The sequence below is a fragment of the Mustela erminea genome, chromosome 20, assembly GCF_009829155.1.
Source record: "Mustela erminea isolate mMusErm1 chromosome 20, mMusErm1.Pri, whole genome shotgun sequence".
NCBI lineage: Eukaryota > Metazoa > Chordata > Mammalia > Carnivora > Mustelidae > Mustela > Mustela erminea.
In genome coordinates, this window is record NC_045633.1 from 1283630 (window position 1) to 1304040 (window position 20411).

The window sequence follows — 20411 nt, forward strand, 5'->3', positions numbered from 1 at the left end:
GGGCCTTTTCCTCGTTGGGCCTTCGTTTGGGACAGAGGCCGGCGTAAGGCATGATTACTGCAGCTCTGTCCCGTTGTGACCCGCCTTCGGAAGACACTGGGTTCAGTCGCAGCTGGGCCACCTTGTGCCGCGTTTTCTTCTATGAACGACAATCGGTAGTTCCACCTCGTTGAGAGTCCGCTGGGAATGGTCATGCGCAGGCCCGACCTAGTGCTGTGTGACCTTGGGCAGGTCACGCAGTTGTGAAAGGCCTGCGTCCTGAAGGGGTCTGACAGACTGAGAGTTCCCGGCAGAGCCCTCAGCCGTGGGAGCCCGCGTCCTGGCTGTGCGGTTACTCACCAGAGCGGTCCGTTTTCCCGCCTTTTCCGCGCCCAGCGAGTCTCCTTCCCTTGCCCCTCCCCACCGCTACCCTGTACGCAGGCGCAGATCCGGCCGCTTCTTCCCTTCCCCTCGCGCCCCCTCAAAGCTTCCCCTAGCAACAAGCTCGGGCTCGGCGCTAAGGCGGGGCGAGCGCATGCGCCGCAGCTCTCTCCACGGCCACTCGTCGGACTGCTTGCTGAGCTCCTCCCCCTCCAAGCCTAGCCCTTCTCCCCGCCTCCTCCCGTCCAGGGTCCGCGTGGCGGAGCGCGCGCGCACTCCGGCGCGGTAGCTGCCCGTCTCCCTGGCCCCGGCAGTGAGGATAGGGGGGCGGGGCCATTCCCTTTGGGGTTCCGCCCCCTTTGGCCCGGCGTCCCTACCGCGCCTGCGCGCTCCCGCCCGGTCTCCATCTTGGAATTGGGAGGAAGAGGGAGAGGGAGACCGGGACGAGCCCGGGGCCGTGGTGCGGAGAGAGGCTGAGCCTGAGGAGAGGAGAGGGAGCGGAGGCGCGGGGACCGTCCGTAGCTGCAGCCTTTCAGCTGCCCTCAGGAGAGGAAAGGGGAAAGGGAGGAGGCTGGGGCGGGAGTGAGGGCTGTCACCCTCGGACCCCGGTGTGAGAGGGGCCGTGCGGCCGGACGTCCTCGGGGTGGGCCCCGTCGGCGGCCGGAGAGCTGGGGCTCAGGCCCCTCGGTCGCGAATTTCCGGGCTTGCCCCCTCGCTTCGCAGATACCCGGGCATCAGCCCCCCGACCCCACGTATCCAGGACTCGGGTCCCAGCCTCTTGAAACCTGGGGCTCTGTTTCATAGGATTTCAGAAACCTGGGGTTCAGGCCCCTGCGCGCTCCAGTATCCGGGGCTCCTTCCCCGCGCGGTCAGATACCAGACTCAGCTTCCCTTCGCCCAAATATCTGGGGCTCAGACCCCACAACCAGAAATCCGGGATTCAGCAACGGTCGCCCTCGAGGAGGAGGAGGACTGGACCGCGAGGTCAGATCAGGTTGTCACCCCCTCCCCTCCAGGGGAGGCTTCCCGGGCCCGCCCCTCAGGAAGGGCGAAAGCCGAGGAGGAGGTGGCAAGGGGAGAGGTCTCCTTGCCCCTCTCCCAGCTGGGCAGAGCCGCTGGAGGACCCCAGGAGCAGGCGGAAGCGCTGGGGCACCATAGTGACCCCTACCAGGTGAGACACGGGGGGCAGGGGCGCGGGTCCCTTGTCTAGCATTGAGAAGAAAGGGCGCTCCTTTTGGAGGAACTGGGCCTGGGTAGGCCCTCTTGTCAGGATGAAGCCCCGTGGGCCGGTGGTCAGCCTCTGGCTAGCGGTGCCTTCTGCGGCCACCTTGTTCCTCTTCATTATGTCCGCGTGATGGGGGACCTAAGGTGACAGGGTCTTCGATGTCATGGGGGGGTGACACCCTAGGGTGCCTGAGCTAACCAGGTGGGTTTGCACTCTCCTGGTCTGTGTTCACTTGGCCCCTTACCGCTCCCTGTTCTCCGATTATACCCCTTTCTCTGGGTGGCTTTGGGGGGTTGATCCCTTGCCTTTGGGCTGCAGGGTGGGTCCACCTACCTGTGTCTTAGGCTTGGTCTGTTTGGACGGTCCTTTCCAGGAGGTGTGTGTGTGCGCGTTTGTGTTGAGGAGTGCCTGGCAGTGTGTTTTCCTAGCTCGATGGTTACCTTCCAGCCTCTGGCGGATGGTGTGAGCTCATCCGTTTGTCCAGCGATCTGTCATTTAGAAAGTGCTTTACATCGGTTCTCTCCCGTGGCACCTCCCGTCCGCTCACCCCGGGGGCCGCTTTCATTGCTGTCTTCCCATTCTGCAGTTGAGAATATTGAGGCCCAGAGAGGTTGCCCAAGGTCACACAGTGGCAGAATTAGGATTTTGAAACCCAGATTCTTGATGGAGTTTTGCCCCCCCTGCTCCGTACCTGTCTCCGGGCATCTCTTCTTGGCCAGGGACCCAGAGGAGAATGAGTTGGGGTGAGACTGAAGAGTGAGGGGAAGAAGAGCTTCCTTTTGGGGAGGGCTGCACTCCGAAGCGTTTCCTGACGCCTGTCTTCTGTCTCGTGGATTTTTCTCTCGGCTGTGACCTTCATCGTTACCCTGATTCCGTTCGTTGGCCTGGGTTCCTGCGAGGGCTCTCTCTTGTGACAAATGATGGCCATAGTGGGGTCTCTTCACAGTCAAAGCCACGCTGCTGGGGTAGGATGGTCCCCAAAGTATGAAATCCTTGTGCTGACCCTGGAGGCAGGGAAGGAGCGGTCCATCTGCCAAGTGTCTGCATAGTGTTTGTAGGTTCGAGATCTCATTAAGCATCTCACAACAGCCCTGTGCTGCCATCATTTTATCAAAGAGAAGACCGAGTATAAGGAGCCTCCGGAAAACCCTGTTGGATGTTGCTGGCGAGCTGTACTGGTAGTGTAGCTGAGGGACAGGCGGACTCGGGTTTCCTCTTCTGCAGAAGGGTGGGAACGTTGTCTTAGAAGGTGGCTGTGATTTCGCTCAGACATGGGTAGCCACACACATGTTCCTTATTGGAGGAAGGGGCCCAGTGTGATGTTTTGCTGGCATCCCTCGTGCGTGGCTTGGGGTCCTGGGTCGGCATTCTGGGCTGGGTGCTGGTGAAGAGGTCAAGAAGATTCCTGTGGCAGGTTGTGAGCCCCTGCCTTGGTGAGTGGGTGTGTGGTGGGGGTGAGAGGTGGCTGGCAGGAGAGTGGAGAGAGGGGCCTGTTTGGAGCAGCTTGGGAGCTGCTGAGGGCTTGGCTGAGGGCGGTCAATCAGTCTCCTAGGCTATTCTGAGCCCTCTGCACCCTGGGGGCCCACTGAAGAGTCAGGCTTACTTCTTGCCCTCCAGCTTCCAGTTGGGCTAAGGAGACAAAATTAACAACACAACAGGAAACAATGCACGGCAGAATATAATTACACGCTAAATTGTTAGGTGCTTTAAAGGAGCTAGAACTCTGCCCTGGGAGTCCAGCTCTGCTCAAGGCTCTTTTTGTGCCTAAATTCCAACAAGTGCTTAGCCAGGAGCCTGGCCTGGAATTCCCTGGGGCAGAGGGGCGGGTCCTGGCTTCTTCCTGCTGCGGGAGCTTTCTGTGTGCTCTAGGAGCGCTCCCTCAAGGCTAGACTGGCCAAGGGAGGCTTCCTGCAGGGTGGGCATGAGCTTGAGGGGAGTTGCTAAGACGGTAATAAGCACACTGGCCTGACGGAGAGAGGATCCTGTTCTCTGACCTTGGAGAAATCCTGCTTCCTTTCTGTGCCTCAGTCACAGAGTCTGTAAAATGGTGACCACTGTCTTGCCCTGCTTCTTTCCTGCACAGCAGCAGAGGACCAGCTTTGGGCAAGACTTAACCTTTTCGGAGTTTATTTCCCCATCTGCAAGATAGGGGTAATAGTAAATTCTCATAAAATTGTGGGAAGGATTGAATGAGAGAGATGCATGAAAGGTGCTTACTCTTACGTGCTTAGTCAGTGTTCTTTGTACCCCGCAAACGTTCTGGACCTTTTCATGAAGCACGTGTGGTTGGACTGGGCAAGTAAGGCGGCCCAGGTCACAGGCCCTAAAAGCCAGCGGTCACTGCGGGCCCTGTCCTTCTCGTTCTACACCTCCTTCCTACCACCGTGTCCCTAACCCTTTTTGAGAGCAAGTCCTCCGGCCCTTGTGGGCCAGTACCCACTTCTAACAATGGCCGGATTTCCACTGCCTCCGGCCTGGCTGTTTCCTGCTCTCTTCCAGGGTGTGAGAGGTTGAGGGAGGAGGGGGCCTCGACGCCAAGGGGAACAGGAAGGTGCCTGGAAATATTGGGGGTATGGGAGTTGTGGGACAGGACACTTGGGAATCGGGGTTCTGGCTGGGGGGTGGGATCTTTTATTCTTGAGGCGGGAAGTAAGGGTTGTAGCGAGATGGATCTTATTGAGGGCTGGGGGTGGTGAGGATGCTTTGCTCTCAGTCTTCCTAGCAGTTTTAGGGACTCCAGGGACCCGGCCCCCGTGCTCTGGTTGCCAGGGCAACTTCATTTTTTTGGAGCTTTGATGTTGCTCCTAATCCCCCCCTTGCCCTTCCTCTGCCGTGCCTCCCGCTCATCAGGGAACTAGTGGAGGAGAAGGCAGAAACTTGACAGGCCCCTTCCTTTCTCTCGCTTAGTGTCCCATCTTTGCTCTAAGGGTCTGCTCTTCATTCTCCAGGTCAGGCCCCACTCTCAGGGCCCCCAGGGGCCATCATGCCAGCTGGGGGCCGGGCCGGGAGCCTGAAGGACCCCGATGTGGCTGAGCTCTTCTTCAAGGATGACCCTGAAAAGCTCTTCTCTGATCTCCGGGAAATCGGCCATGGCAGTTTTGGAGCTGTGTACTTCGTGAGTTGGGGCTTAGGAAAATGGGGTAGGGGCAGGCACTGCCTTCTTCCCGACCTGGGTCCACAGCCCGCTACACGGCTGTACCACGCCGGCCTCTCCTGCCCTCCCCTGCTGGGCCAACAAGACTGCCCGCTGCCCAGTTCTCACCAGGGGCCTTCACCACCTTCTGATCTGGTCTCACAGGCCCGAGATGTCCGGAATAGTGAGGTGGTGGCCATCAAGAAGATGTCCTACAGTGGGAAGCAGTCCAATGAGGTGGGTTAGGTTTGAAGAGACTGCTGGGGGGCAGAGCAGGGAACCCCAATCTCAATGTTGAGGCTGAGTAAGCCTCTCCTCCTCTGACCTCTCAGAAGTGGCAGGATATCATCAAGGAGGTGCGGTTCCTGCAGAAGCTCCGGCACCCCAATACCATTCAGTACCGGGGCTGTTACCTGAGAGAGCATACGGCTTGGGTGAGCTGGCCCCCGACTCCGGCCTGATCTTTGCCCCCGTCCTTGTGCTGGTCCAGTCTCTTAGGCGGGCCCTATTCCAGGTGCCGTTCTAGGGGCCTTGGAGAGGAGGAAGTCTCCCCCAACTTCTTTAGTCCTCAGACAAACCCACGAATAGCAGTGTTTGTCAGAAGGAGAGGCTGGTTTGAAGCTGGACGTAAACTGTTAGTAGTTGGAAAGGGGCACGTGGGCTGGAGGAAATGGAGCTAGAATGGGGCTTTGAAGAGATTCAGTTGGGAGTCGTGGCATGTTGGGCTGTGTCTAGAGGAGGCCCTGGCTCTAGGGACTCTCCTACAGCGATGTCGCTTTCTCGGTCGCCCTCTCTCTCTGTTTTTACCCCCGGACGCAGTGACTGCAGGATGGGCAGAGACACTGTCTGGGTCTCTGCCCAAGGGAGATGGGGCGGGGGGGGGCTGGACATGCTTATCTCTGACCCGTTATCCTTTCTTAGCTGGTGATGGAGTATTGCCTGGGCTCAGCTTCTGACCTTCTAGAAGGTAAGTGGCTCTGGCCAACAAGTGGGAGAAGGGAGAGGAGCAAAGAAGCTGTAGGGGAAGGGAGCCTGTTCCATCCCCGCCCCTGGGCTCCCTTCAGTTTGGTGTTTCTCCCTCGCTCCCCAGTGCACAAGAAGCCCCTTCAGGAGGTGGAGATTGCGGCTGTGACGCACGGGGCCCTTCAGGGTCTGGCTTACCTGCACTCCCACAACATGATCCATAGGTACGAGCTGCAGCGACGGTGGCTGTGAGGGGTGCAGTCTACACTGCTCATTTGGCTGGGCTGTGGCCTCCATAGAAACTTGGTGCTGAAGCCTTGCGCAGCCTTCCTGAGACGCACGCTTTGTCCCCGTGCTTTGTCTCTGGTAGGGATGTGAAGGCTGGAAACATCTTGCTGTCAGAGCCAGGCTTGGTGAAGCTGGGGGACTTCGGCTCGGCTTCTATCATGGCACCCGCCAACTCCTTTGTGGGCACCCCGTACTGGTGAGTGGGAGGAGTGGTGAGTGGAGAGAGTCCCCAGGATGTTGGGAGCAGGAGTTGGCAGAGTCTGGGTGCCGATCAGCCTCTTTCTTCTGACCTTTCTCCCAGGATGGCTCCGGAGGTGATCCTGGCAATGGATGAGGGGCAGTATGATGGCAAGGTGGATGTCTGGTCCTTGGGGATAACCTGCATCGAGCTGGGTAAGGACGCATCCTCTGTTCCCTCGTCCTTTTATCCTCTCCACTCCTTTCTCTTTCTCTTACCATCCCCACACCATCTCCTCCGCAGGCTTTCAGACTCCTGTCCGTTTGACTCTACCCTTGGTCCCCGAGTCAGTCAGCTGTCAAATCCTAACAGCTCTTAGACCTGAAGATTTCGAAGCATTCTTCCCTTCCTGTCCACTACTCTAGTTCTCTGTCTTCTTTTCTTTCTTTTTAAGATTTAATTTATCCCACAGAAAGAGAACATAAGCAAGGGGGGAGCGGCAGGCAGAGGGAGAGGGAGAAGCAGGCTCCCCACTGAGCAGGGGAGCCCGACGTGGGGCTCAGTTCCAGGACCCTGGGATCGTGACCCGAGCTAAAGGCAGAGGCTTAACCTGCTGAACCACCCAGGCGCCCCTCTATATTTTTTGAATGCCCACCGTGTGCCATGCTATGGCAGCAGGTTCTGGGGGTAGAGCCGTGAATGAGGTTCTTGCCCTCATGGAACTTACCTTCTGGTTGGGGAAACAGGCATGTTTCCGGTAGAAGCTGGAAGAAGTTTCAGGAACAATACAGCCGTAGAACAAGGGACCTGACCTAGTCCAGGGGCTGAGGGAAGGTCTCCTCGTGCTGGAGATGTCTAGGCAGAATGGTAAGACCAATAGTAGCTGTGTGAAGACTGGAGGAAAGAGCATTCCAGACAGGAAAGAGCAGACATGGGGAGCGGAGCCTAGCTTCAGTTGTTTGGAATATTGCACGTAATGCCATGTCAAAAGCAGTGAGTGGTAAGGCCAGAGGTTAGGCTCAAGTGAGTTCATGAGGCCTTGGAGCCTGTCCAGCTTACGCTGCTCACACAACCGTTTGCGCGGTAGTGTTGGTGAAGCCTTCAGCGTGGTGCCCGGCGCAGCTAGTTGCCGCACAAAGAGATGCCCTTCGGTCCTCTTATCAGTGACTTCCTCCCGTGCTGATGTGTCCCACCTACAGTCTCTTCTTCCCTCTGGTCTCTTACGGAGAGACCCGCCCCAGCTGGGTGCTGCTGCTGCGCTCCCCTCCGTAAGCCTTTAAAGCTCCCCATCGCCTTCCAGACTGACGCCGTTCCCACCCTTCCTTCCACCCGGCTGAAGGTGCTGCTGCCGGAAGGTCGGCTCTCTCCTCCCGAGCTTGCCGCGAGCTTTTCTACTGCCTCGCCTCAGTTTATATTGTGTCTTCTCCCTGAAGGCCGAGGTTTGCACGTATTCTTGTTCTCCATCTCCACATGTCTGCATTTGCCACTTAAGGCCACAGCCGGACAGGTGATGCAAACACGTGAAACAGGCCCGGTATGAGAAAAATTGGGAGCTGTCCTTTATATTTCTAGCTTTCGGTAGAGACGTGAATGCAGAGACTGTTTCTCTACTGCCAAAGAAACAGTCAGTCCTGATTATAAATGACAGCTGAAATTCTGTATCAGAGAAGCAATGAGGAGAAGGCTCTGGCAAACTGGAGATTGCTGTTGCTTAGTTCTAGCCCGTCATTGTGCAGGAATGTCAGCTCCTTTTCATCAGATCTAATTCTTTAGGGGAAACTTGAAATTTAGATGATGGTGGTGATGATGATGATGGTTATTGTTAGGTTGGAATTTTATTCAAAAATCACTGTTTAGGGTGCCTGGGTGGCTCAGTGGGTTAAGCCTTTGCCTTCGGCTTGGGTCGTGATCTCAGGGTGCTGGGATCGAGCCCCGCATTCGGCTCTCTGCTCAACAGGGAGCCTGCTTCCTCCTTTCTCTCTCTCTCTGCCTCCCTCTCTGCCTACTTGTGATCTCTCTCTCTGTCAAATAAATAAATAAAATCTTTTTTGAAAAAAAATCACTGTTTAGGAGCTCCTGGGTGGCTCAGTCATTAAGTGTCTGCGTTCAACTCGGGTCATGATCCCAGGGTTCTGGGATTGAGCCCCGCATCGGGCTCCCTGCTCAGTGGGAAGCCTGCTTCTCTCTCTCCCACTCCTCCTGCTTGTGTTCCCTCTCTAGCTGTTTCTTTCTCTCTCTGTCAAATAAATTAAATAAAATCTTTAAAAAAAAAAAAAAAGTGTTCAGGCCAAAAAACATAAACACCACAAAACATGTGTCTGGCCCCCAAGGAACTCCTCCTGGCTTTTAACTTCTCAGCTGAGGCCTCGCTCCGGTATCCCTTTTTCCAAAAGACCTGCCCTCGGTCCCCTGCCTGTGTACCAGTTTGAGGGCCCGCCACGCACACACCCCACTTCCCAGCCTTTTTTCTGTCTCCTTCCCTGTTGGACTGGAAGTTCTTTGAGGATAGGGCCCATGTCTTGTTTTTCCTTAACTTCACCATAACACTTAGCAAGTTCTTTGCTCTTATTTGGAACCTAATAAATGTTAGTTGGGCTGATAACTGGTTCCTTCTGCCTCCTTCGGTGCTTACGCACATGTTGTTTTCTTTGATCCCTCCTCCACTGTGTGCAGGGGAAAGGATCAGTATTAAATTTTACAGAGGGAATTAATTGAGATTATGAAAATTGGTCAGCAAGGAAGTCAGGGAGCTGAGGTGTGGACCCAAATCTTTTTTTTTTTTTTTTTTTTAAGATTTTATTTATTTATTTGACAGACAGATCACAAGTAGGCAGAGAGGCAGGCAGAGAGAGAGGAGGAAGTAGGCTCCCTGCTGAGCAGAGAGCCCGATGCGGGGCTCGATCCCAGGACCCTGAGATCATGACCTGAGCCGAAGGCAGCGGCTTCACCCACTGAGCCACCCAGGCGCCCCTGGACCCAAATCTTTTGATTTCCGTTCTAGCCTCCGCTGCCTACCTGCCACCTCTCACCTTCTCCCTGTTGACTTTTTCTGTAGCGGAACGGAAACCACCGCTGTTCAACATGAATGCGATGAGTGCCTTATACCACATTGCACAGAATGAGTCCCCCGTGCTCCAGTCAGGACACTGGTGAGGACTGGGATTCCTGGGCCCAGGGGTTCGACCTTCCGGAGGGTGAGGCTGCGTGGCTCATGCCCTTCCCACCTCTCCCTTACCCGCCCTGACATTTAGGTCTGAGTACTTCCGGAATTTTGTTGACTCCTGTCTTCAGAAGATCCCTCAAGACAGACCAACCTCAGAGGTTCTTCTGAAGGTGAGGGCTCACTGCCCTAGCAGTCTCCTAGAACTGTGGCTCGTTAGAATCACCGGAGGAAGCCCTCCGTGACATTAGTGATTCCCAGTTCTTCCTCCGCCAGCCACTTCACCTACGAATCCCCACCCCCCTTCCCAGTGCCCAGTGGACTTTGTGTTTTGCAAGATTTTGTCTAGAAGACTGCCTTTACTTATTAAGTAATAACTTGTTTTCCCATCTTTTATTAATCAAAGATGTATGTAATTGCCAGCCAGAGCTTCTGGTCTGCGTGCGATAACCAGGGTTGCCACACTGATCTGATGTAATTCAAGCCAAAAGCCTGTGTAGCCTTGTCTTGGGTAAATGTATGATTTCCCTTAGGTGTTTTTTGAGTTACCAAAAGTAGAGGGGCCCTATTCCCTTCACAGATCCATGGAGGCCTAAGGAACCCTAGTTGGGAACTGATGAAGACAGTCTAGGTTGGCCTATTTGCTTTATAATCATGGGATACCTTATGAGGTCCAGAGAGGCCTCATGATGTGTCCAGGGGCACACAGCACTTTGACAGAGGACCTGGACTACAGTCCAGATCTCCTGACTGTTCTTGTCTATCAGCCATGCCTGGGAAAACAGGCGCCTGCCCCGGGAGTAGTGACTGGGTGGTGAAAATTCATGCAGGAGCAGGGGTTAGGACAAGGCTAGCATCAGTTCATGGTGGACATGAGTCCCAGGGAAGTATCTCAGGGCAGAGGGAACGCCAGAGCCCATGGGATATTGGGAGGCAGGGTGCTTGGCAGCAGGCCTCAGCATTCTCTCCCCTCAGCACCGCTTTGTGCTCCGGGAACGGCCACCCACGGTCATCATGGACCTAATCCAGAGAACTAAGGATGCTGTGCGGGAGCTAGACAACCTGCAGTACCGTAAGATGAAGAAGATACTCTTCCAAGAGGCACCCAATGGCCCTGGTGCTGAGGCCCCAGAGGAGGAGGAGGTGACCCAGCTTACCATAGCACCCCTGTATACCGCCGTGTTGTGCTCGCCTCCTGGCAGCCGCGTGGCTCACTTTCCCTCTCCCTCTTCCTACCCTGTCTCCCTGTGCTGCCTCTATACACCCTCCCCTTGTCCTTCCCCTTCCCCGCCCGACAGCCTGCGCCCTGTCCGCAGGAGGCCGAGCCCTACATGCACCGGGCTGGGACGCTGACCAGTCTAGAGAGTAGCCACTCAGTGCCCAGCATGTCCATCAGCGCCTCCAGCCAGAGCAGTTCGGTCAACAGCCTAGCAGATGCTTCAGACAACGAGGAGGAGGAGGAGGAGGAGGAAGAGGAAGAGGAGGAGGAAGACGGGCCCGAAGCCCGAGAGCTGGCCATGATGCAGGAGGGGGAGCACACGGTCACCTCCCACGGTTCCGTCATCCAGCGACTGCCGGTGCGCGCCTTGCCCTCCGTAAGCCTGGCGGTGCCACGGCCGGTCCCCGCTCTCCCTCCCGTGTGATTGCTTCGCTTAGTCTCATGGGGTCTCCGGCGAACTCCCTTTGGGCCCAGTAGCCTCTGAACCTTGGACAGCCCTTTTACCTTCCTTTCCTCTAGGGTTCTGACAACCTGTATGATGACCCCTACCAGCCAGAGATGACCCCCAGCCCTCTGCAGCCGCCGGCCGCCCCGGCTCCCGCCTCTGCCACCTCTTCTGCCCGCCGCCGGGCCTACTGCCGCAACCGGGACCACTTTGCCACCATCCGTACTGCCTCCCTGGTAAGCGTGGCCATCCGCCCTCAGCCTGGATGCCCCGGACTCTGAGTCCAGAGATGATTTTTCCCAGCTGTGGCGCTGGATTAAGTGCAGATTCCACCCTCACTTTCTGTTGTTTTCTCTCACCTTCTCTCCTCAACCTTCCCCACTCAGCAGACTCTCAGCAGAATGTTTTGGTCACATCGCCTGATACGGGTACTCCGAGCTTGGCGAACTCTTGCTCCGTCCTCGTGGCCAGGCTTAAGTAGTATGGCCTGGGGCGTCTTCCCAGGCTCCTGGCCAGCCAGGAGCTTCACATCTCCGTGCGTTGTTGCTCGCACATGGCATTATGACAGATGTGCTGGATTTTACATCCCTGGAGGGCAAGGAATGGTGGCCAGGGTCTGCCTCATACCATCGATTGGCTCTCAGGCCCGCACTCATGCCTGCCTCTCATCCTTCCGGCTCCTTTGCGGGGAGAGGGTACGAGCCCATTGGAGAAACGGGAGAATCGTGACTCAGACGTGCTCTTGTCCAAGGCACTTGCCCAAACACCTTTGGTGGTTCTCAAATTTTCAAATTAAGCAGGACCTCGATCCTCCTAAAATCAAGTCATGGTGACGTTTTTCTCCGTTCACAGGAGAAAGTGGATAGACTTTTCACGGAATGTAGTTTTCGTCCACACTTTCAGTGCACCATTAGATGACATTTTTGCTTAGCTGCAGGCACCAGCATCGATTACCTTAGAGGCCAGTGGTCAGTCTGCTGCATTCTGTGGCTAACACTTGTGGTTGAGTGTTGTGCTGGGACAGCCCTTCACATCCTGTGATGCTCAGTGCTTTGGTGCTGTGCAGAGAGGTCTGTAACTTCCAGGGACTTGGCCACCTGGACTGGTTGGAGTCATGCCTACTTGACAATGGGACCTGAGCTCCAAACCTCAGATGGGGACATCCAGGCCCAGTGTTCTTGATACTTCCAGCATCTCATGGCCGAGCTCCCATCTCCGGGGCTGTGTCAGGAGTCCTTAGACTCCTTATTACACTTCAGTGTTTGGTGAAGTGGAAGGAAGCCAGCACTTGTTAGATCGGCGCGTTTTATTAGACACTAGTTCGTCTGTATCACGGTTGGATCTCCACGGCTTCCTACGAAAGGAGATCATTGCCCCATTGAGCTGGCGAGGGAACTGAGGCTTAGTGTCGTTCCTGTGCTTGAAGTCACATGGTTAGTAAGTTAGTAAGTGGGCGTATAGCCCAGGTATTTCTGATTTCGACTTAATTTGAATTGTTGCCACTTTTGTGCTGGGCCTGGGGTCTCACCTGGGTCTCAGCAGTCTGTGAATTGGACTGTGTGCCCGGCATCCCGTGGAGGCAGCAGGCTCCGGGGGGCTGAGTGTGAGGAAAGCGCCAGATAAGAATTCAACCTGTGAGTCCGAAACGCGTGCTCTCGGGTGGAGCCCAGCGGCCGTCGCGCCGTGTGTGTTAACGAGGCGGGCAGAGCTGAGCCCCGCTTCTCATTCTCCCTCCTGCCCCAGGTCAGCCGCCAGATCCAGGAGCACGAGCAGGACTCGGCGCTGCGGGAGCAGCTGAGCGGCTATAAGCGGATGCGACGACAGCACCAGAAACAGCTGCTGGCCCTGGAGTCGAGGCTGCGGGGTGAGCGGGAGGAGCATAGCGCGAGGCTGCAGCGGGAGCTCGAAGCCCAGCGCGCTGGCTTTGGGGCTGAGGCAGAAAAGCTGTCCCGGCGGCACCAGGCCATCGGTGAGAAGGAGGCCCGAGCAGCCCAGGCCGAGGAGCGTAAGTTCCAGCAGCACATCCTCGGGCAGCAGAAGAAGGAGCTGGCCGCCCTGCTGGAGGCTCAGAAGCGAACATACAAACTGCGGAAGGAGCAGCTGAAGGAGGTGGGCCCGGGCCGCAGCCGTGGGCGGGGGCCTGTGCTGGGCGAGGCGCCCTGACCCCCTGCCCCCCTGCCCTCCCCACCGTCTTGCCCAGGAGCTCCAGGAGAACCCCAGCACCCCCAAGCGGGAGAAGGCCGAGTGGCTTCTGCGGCAGAAGGAGCAGCTCCAGCAGTGCCAGGCGGAGGAGGAGGCAGGGCTGCTGCGGCGGCAGCGCCAGTACTTTGAGCTTCAATGTCGCCAGTATAAGCGCAAGATGCTTCTGGCGCGTCACAGCCTGGACCAGGACCTGCTGCGCGAGGTGGGCCCCCCCGTCCCCCATTCCCTCCCACAGCACGGGCACCTACCCCTTCGTTTGCCTCACTGGGGGTCATCTGTCCCCTTTGCCCTCTGCCGTGTTCCAGCTTGGCTTGTATCCTCGTGCCTGCCAGACCCCGCTAGACCCCGCTAGAGCTCCCTAGACTTCTGCTCCCACACCAGCCGGGAGCTTGGCTCCCTTACATCCCTTAGCTTCCTGTGCTCAGCTCCCTCTGCCGGGGAGTCCTGGGGCTCTCTTGACACCAACAAGGCTTCCTGACTGGGCTCGGGGCCCTGCCTCCCTTCTGCCTCAGGATTTGAACAAGAAGCAGACCCAGAAGGACTTGGAGTGTGCACTGCTGCTGCGGCAGCACGAGGCCACGCGGGAGCTGGAGCTACGGCAGCTCCAGGCCGTCCAGCGCACACGGGCCGAGCTCACCCGCCTGCAGCACCAGACGGAGCTGGGTAACCAGCTGGAGTACAACAAGCGGCGTGAGCAGGAGTTGCGGCAGAAGCACGCGGCCCAGGTTCGCCAGCAGCCCAAGAGCCTCAAAGTACGTGCAGGCCAGCGTCCCCCGGGCCTCCCGCTCCCCACTCCTGGGGCTCTGGGACCACCCAGCACAGGCACCCCTAGAGAAGAGCAGCCCTGCTCATCTGGCCAGGAGGCAGTACTGAACCAAAGAATTCTGGGAGAGGAGGAGGAAGCAGTTCCAGAGAGAAGGATTCTGGGAAAGGAAGGGGCCACCTTGGAGCCAGAGGAACAGAGGATGTTGGGGGAAGAATCAGGAATCTCTAGTCCCGGCCCACAGCAACATAGGAGTTTGGTTGATGAGGAAGTTTGGGGTCTGCCCGAGGAGGAGCTAGAAGAACTTAGAGTCCCGTCCGTGGCCCCCCAGGAGAGGAGCATCGTAGGCCAGGAGGCAGCCGGGGAGTGGAGGTTATGGGGCCAGCAGGGCGGGAGCCTGCTGGATGAGGAGTTTGAGTTTGGCTGGATCCCAGGCCCAGCACTAACCCCAGTCCCCGAGGAGGAGGAGGAGGAGGAGGAGGGAGCTCCAGTTAGGACCCTGAGGGATCCTGGAGATGGCTGTCCCTCACCAGACATCCCCCCTGAACCCCCTCCAACACATCTGAGGCACAGCCCTGCTAACCAGCTCCCTGGACTTCTGTCCCATGGTCTCCTGGCAGGTCTGTCCTTTGCAGTGGGGTCCTCCTCTGGCCTCCTGCCCCTACTACTTCTGCTGCTACTCCCACTGCTGGCAGCGCAGGGCGGGGGTGGCCTGCAGGCATCGCTGCTGGCCCTTGAGGTGGGGCTGGTGGGCCTGGGGGCCTCCTACCTACTTCTTTGTACAGCTCTGCACCTGCCCCCCAGTGTGTTCCTACTCCTGGCCCAGGGCACCGCACTGGGGGCCGTCCTGGGTCTGAGTTGGCGCCGTGGCCTTATGGGTGTCCCTCTGGGCCTTGGGGCCTCCTGGCTCCTAGCCTGGCCAGGTCTGGCTCTACCTCTGGCAGCTCTTGCAGCTGGGGGCAAATGGGTGCGGCAGCAGGGCCCCCGGATGCGCCGGGGTATCTCTCGACTCTGGTTACGGGCCCTGCTGCGCCTGTCACCCATGGCCTTTCGTGCCCTGCAGGGCTGTGGGGCTGTGGGGGACCGGGGCCTGTTTGCACTGTACCCTAAAACCAACAAGGATGGCTTCCGCAGCCGTTTGCCTGTCCCTGGGCCCCGGCGGGGTAATCCCCGCGCTGCCCGACACCCGCTAGCTCTGTTGGCAAGGTTTTGGACCCTGTGCAAGGGCTGGAACTGGCGCCTGGCACGGGCCAGCCAGGGATTAGCCTCGCACTTGCCCCCCTGGGCCATCCACACCCTGGCCAGCTGGGGCCTGCTCCGGGGCGAGAGGCCCAGCCGTATCCCCCGGCTGCTGCCGCGCAGTCAGCGCCGGCTAGGGCCTCCTGCTTCTCGCCAGCCAGCACCTGGGACTCTAACTGGGCGGCGATCCCGAACCCGACAGTCCCGGGCCCTGCCTCCCTGGAGGTAACCACCTCTAGCTCCTCCTCAGCCCGAATCCGGAGCATCGAGCACTTTATCCCCCACTCCTCAGTGAGGTTTCTCCGGGCCCAGTCCTCTCCCCCCTTGCACCCCTCCTTCCTTAGTATGCCTCCCCGCCTCGCCCCAGCCCTTCGGACCTGCAGACAGGCAGCCTCCCCGTGGAGTCCGGAAGTTAGTCTGTGGCCTCCCGACACTCCTCCCCACCCTAAATTATTGCTGTTCTGCCGCTGTGTGTGTGCTCATCCTCACCCTCATCAACTCGGGCCTGGGGCCAGGGGTGGCGGTGGGTGGGAAGTCATGTTTTTTTTTTTTTTCTCTCTTTGATTTTGTTTTTCTGTCTCCCTTCCAACCTGTCCCCTTTCCCCCACCAAAAAAAAAAAAAAAAAAAAGAAAAGAAAAAGAAAAAGACAAACACAAATAAAATATCTGAGCGGAACTGTACCTTTGGCCCAGGCTGCCTCTGTCTGCTTTGTCCTGCCGCCTAGCCTCCCGGGTATGCCCCCCAATCTGGACCCTTGGCCCCCAGTTCCATGACCTCTTCACCCCCATCTACGTTATCTTAACCCCTTCCACTCCTCAGCCTCATCCTCTCTGCCTTCATAGCTTCGTTGCGCCATGACCACCACCAGCTCGGAGGTCTGAGCCCCTGTTGACCTTCCAAGAACTTCTTGGTCCCATAGCTGCCCCGTTGGTGGATTCTTTCCAGAGAGTCCTTAGGTTCCAGGTCCTTTTGTCCTCATCCCCTGCCCTTACTCCCGGCCCATTCCCTCGGTGGTTCCCTTTTGTCTGGGAGCTGGATTTCCCTCCTGGCATTAGGCTTTACCCTAGAGGGCTTGGGGATGGATCTGCAAATCCTCTACAGTCAGGGGTGGTGAGTTTGGGGGGCTAGGCAGATTGGGGGGCCCGTGGAAAGGGGACTGGTTGTGGGCTCGGAGTGGGAGCTGAGTACATAAGGGGTGGGGCTGGAGTGTGAGGATCTGGTCAGGTAGCAGCTGCTGGCCCAGTGAACCTGTCAGGCCCTTTCTGGCCACCTCTTAGGCCCTTTCCCCGGTGTGGCCCAAGATGGGGCACTCCTTATCCGTTTCTGGCTTGGAGCTTCTCCTTCCCTCCCTCCCTCCCGAGGTGCTGAACCTGGGACTTCTCTGTCTTTCCTTAGCTGTGTCGCTCTCTTCCATGGGTGTGATGTGTGACTCGGTTCTCTCACTGGTGCACATGCTGTGTCTGCTCCTGGGTTTCCGTCTCTGGGTTGTATTTTCTCCCTCTTTGCATGGTCAGAGCTGCTTGTGTACGCTCAGTACCCTAAAGATTTTCAGTTCCCTGTCCAGAAACTCTCCTGCTGTTCCTTGTGAGTTTTCTACCCAACTCTGAACTTGCTCTTGGAACCTGTCTTGTTTACTTCGTGTCTCTTGCCCATCGAGCATCTGCCTGATCTCTCTCAACACGATCCCATCTCTGCGCGTCTGTCTGTGTACAGCTCCCCCCGCCCCCTCTGTCTAACATGTTTTCTGTTTCTCTCCCTCTCCCTGTCTCTGCTTCTGTCTCTCTCTCTCTCTCTCTCTCTCTCTCTCTCTCTCCCCGGTTGTTCTTCCTCCTCCTCTCCTTGCCCCCATCGCCCTTGGTCCGTCCACTGCATAGTCTAAGGAGCTGCAGATCAAGAAGCAGTTCCAGGAGACGTGTAAGATCCAGACTCGGCAGTACAAGGCCCTGCGGGCTCACTTGCTGGAGACCACGCCCAAAGCTCAGCACAAGAGCCTCCTTAAGCGGCTCAAGGAAGAGCAGACCCGCAAGCTGGCCATCCTAGCCGAGCAGTACGACCAGTCCATCTCCGAGATGCTCAGCTCACAGGCGGTGAGGCCTGGGGTCCAGGGAGGGCGCATGTGGAGGCTGGCTTCCGTATGCCCGGCTTAGCTGTGGGCAGGGGGAAAGGGGAGTGTGGACACAGACGCGGCTTTTGTTCTGGGGGGAAACTTGGATCCTCCCACTGGCCGCATTCTCCGCAATGGTTTCATTGTCTCTCTTAAGTATTTTCTTAAGGTCTTGTCAAAGCCAGCCTGACTACCAAGAACCACCAAGCAAAGAGTGGCTATAATTTTTTCCTGGGCTTGAGTTAGTTTAACGTGTTAACAGGGAGCAAATCAAAATGACTGTGGCCCTTGGGCCGATTTACTCAGACTTCTGGAGGATTTTGAAGATTGCTGTTCTAAGAGTGATCACACAACAACACTGGAATGGGCCAGTTAAAAACGACACGTAGTGTAGAACACCGAAGTGCCCTAGTCCCTGCCATTCTCTCGCCCAAGCCCACCTCTCAGAGGGAACTGTTAATAGTTGTAGTTTAGATTTTTTTTTTCCCTATGCATATTTGGAAAACCACGTACAATCTTAATCTGAAATTGTATTGTACGTACTGTTCTTTTTTCCACCTTCTATTTCTTGGACACTTTTCCATGTCTGTACACCTGTCTCATTTTTGAAACAGTGTAGAATTTTCCATGGTATGAATGTACCATCATTTCTTTAACCCATCCCTTATTGGTGGACATTTAGGTTGCTTCCAGTATTTTGCTATTACAACGCTTCGGGGAGCTCCTCCGAGCACCTGTGCGAGTATACCAGGGCCATAGATTACTGGAAGTGTAATTGCTGTGTCACAGGGTATGGCGACCTTTCATTCTGCTGGATGTTGACACTGGCTGCTGCTTGAAACCCGAGGGCCCAGCCTACCTGGGGCGGGGGAGGGGTGTGTGTGGGGGGGAAGGCCCCTAACATGCCTTCTCCTCTTTGCCAGCTGCGGCTTGATGAGACCCAGGAGGCAGAATTCCAGGCCCTTCGGCAGCAGCTGCAACAGGAGCTGGAGCTGCTCAATGCCTACCAGAGCAAGATCAAGATCCGCACGGAGGGTCAGCACGAGCGGGAGCTGCGGGAGCTGGAGCAGCGGGTGGCTCTGAGGCGGGCACTGCTGGAGCAGCGGGTAAGGGGCTTTGACGCCAGGGGGCATCAGGGAGGGCGGGCTCCCCACGTCCTGCCCGCAGACGTGCTAACCTCTCTTCTGGGTGTCCCAGGTGGAAGAGGAGCTGCTGGCCTTGCAGACAGGGCGCTCCGAGCGAATCCGGAGTTTGCTCGAGCGGCAGGCCCGTGAGATCGAGGCTTTCGATGCCGAGAGCATGAGGCTGGGCTTCTCCAGTATGGCTCTGGGGGGCATCCCAGCCGAGGCTGCTGCCCAGGGCTATCCCGCGCCACCCCCTGCCCCTGCCTGGCCCTCCCGTCCTGTTCCCCGATCAGGGGCACATTGGAGCCATGGTCCTCCTCCACCGGGCATGCCCCCCCCAGCCTGGCGTCAGCCCTCTCTGCTGGCTCCTCCAGGTCCCCCAAACTGGCTGGGGCCCCCCACACAGAGTGGAACACCCCGTGGTGGAGCCCTGCTGCTGCTAAGAAACAGCCCTCAGCCCCTGCGGCGGGCAGCCTCGGGGGGCAGTGGCAGTGACAATGTGGGCCCACCCGCTGCTGCAGTGCCTGGGCCTCTGAGCCGCAGCACCAGTGTCGCTTCCCACATCCTCAATGGTTCCTCCCACTTCTATTCCTGAAGTGCAGGGTGGATGAGCAGATGAATGGGGCAGGGGCAGGGGCAGGGGCAGGGGTGGGTGGAGCCTGATCCTGGAGGGCTGTTAGGGAGGCCCATCCGAGGGTGGGGGACAGGATGTTGGCTCCAGCTCCCCTCAGACCGCCTCATCTCATGAGCTTCTTGGGCTGGCCAGTGGCCCGGGGCCAGCTTGGGCATAGGTGCCTCAAGGCTGACCAGGAGCCCCTGCCTCCCCACCATGGTGCCAGGGTCTCTCTCCTCCACAGCCTCGGGAAAGGAGGGAGATGTGCGTGTCAAATATTCATCTGGTCCCCTGGGGGAGGGGAAGGGTGGGTCTAGATATATTATATTCAGAGAACTATACTGCCCTGCGTCATGGGGCCGTGGACTGGGGATGCCAGGCCCCCCAGACCTGGGGTGTGGCAGAGCAGGTCTGGGGTAGGGAGAACAGAAGGAAAAGGCCTTCCTAGGAAAGAAGGATCAGGATGGGGTTTGGGGTCAGGTTGCCTGGTCTCTCCATCCCCCCCGTTGCTGTCTGACGTCCTGTGCCGTCTTGTCCTTTTTTTTTTTTTTTTTTTTTTAATTGAGATCAGAGCTAGGGCAGGGGAACAAGGGAAGGACCTTCGAAAGGGCTGCTCCCAGACCTGGGGGCAGACATGGGAGCCCCTCCCAGCTATGGGGTTGGCACAGAGCCCCACAGCAAGCTTTTAATAAACTGTTGGTTATTCTAACAGACCCCAGGACTCACCGTTTCTGTCCAAGGTGTGGATTAAGGACTGTTCGGCGGGAGGTGATATTGTTACTTGTCTTTAAAAAGGGAATTTATTGGGCTGTGTAACTGAAAATTTCAGTGGTTTTGATGACTTTGGGCATGGCTGGATCCAGAGCTTTAAAGGAATTCATCAGTCTTCTGGCTTCTACTTCCCTTTGCTTTGGGATTCAGAGATCTTCAGAAGGTTCACTTTCACACACGGGCTCCAGGCCTACATGTTAGCAGCAGTCTCAGCAGTGAGAATGCCGGCAAAGCCCTAAAGTGACTTCACTGGGTCAGTCTGTAGGCAGAGGCCTGCGGTACTCAGATTGGTTAGGTCTACGCCCTGTACCCACTCCTTTAAGGTGAAAAGAATTGGCCCAGAGACTAAGTGGCTATTTCCAGATGAGGAGAAGGAAGGTGTAAACACCGGCTGTCCCCAAGTCATTTCACTGTGTTTCTCACATTTTTCTTAAGGCCAGATTTTCACTCTCTTCCCAGCTGGGCATGTCGCACAGCTTGAAAGCAGGATGATGAGGGCCCTGCTGGTCGGGCCAGAGCAAGGGAGGTAGGAGCCACATTCCTTTCTGATAAGAGCCTGGTGGCAGACTAGACGGCAGGGGCTGGGGGCTGGGCCTTCATTTGGAGAACTTGGGGGCAATAAA

At 57.2% G+C, this 20411-nt stretch overlaps 1 protein-coding gene and 1 pseudogene across 9 annotated transcripts; both read left to right on the top strand.

The window, feature by feature from the left end:
- Window positions 1-50: 50 nt before the first annotated feature.
- On the top strand, window positions 51-1531 carry LOC116581436 (annotated as a pseudogene).
- On the top strand, window positions 768-19731 carry TAOK2 (TAO kinase 2). Of its 9 annotated transcripts, none has more exons than XM_032327824.1 (19): window positions 772-1531; window positions 4534-4700; window positions 4884-4955; window positions 5051-5152; window positions 5640-5685; window positions 5809-5905; window positions 6052-6165; window positions 6271-6362; window positions 9203-9296; window positions 9399-9480; window positions 10283-10450; window positions 10606-10902; window positions 11046-11207; window positions 12715-13080; window positions 13172-13375; window positions 13686-13925; window positions 17051-17263; window positions 18204-18386; window positions 18478-19731. In XM_032327824.1, the coding sequence occupies exons 2-19, from the start codon at window positions 4569-4571 to the stop codon at window positions 18997-18999; spliced, it is 3186 nt and encodes a 1061-aa protein (XP_032183715.1). In that variant the 5' UTR covers window positions 772-1531; window positions 4534-4568; the 3' UTR covers window positions 19000-19731. The 9 variants fall into 9 exon arrangements, with proteins under 9 accessions (XP_032183711.1, XP_032183713.1, XP_032183712.1 ...); XM_032327829.1 differs by lacking the exon at window positions 18478-19731 and adding an exon at window positions 17963-18070 and having other exon boundaries at window positions 18204-18296; XM_032327825.1 differs by having other exon boundaries at window positions 773-1531; window positions 10606-10884.
- The last annotated feature ends 680 nt before the right edge of the window (window positions 19732-20411 follow it).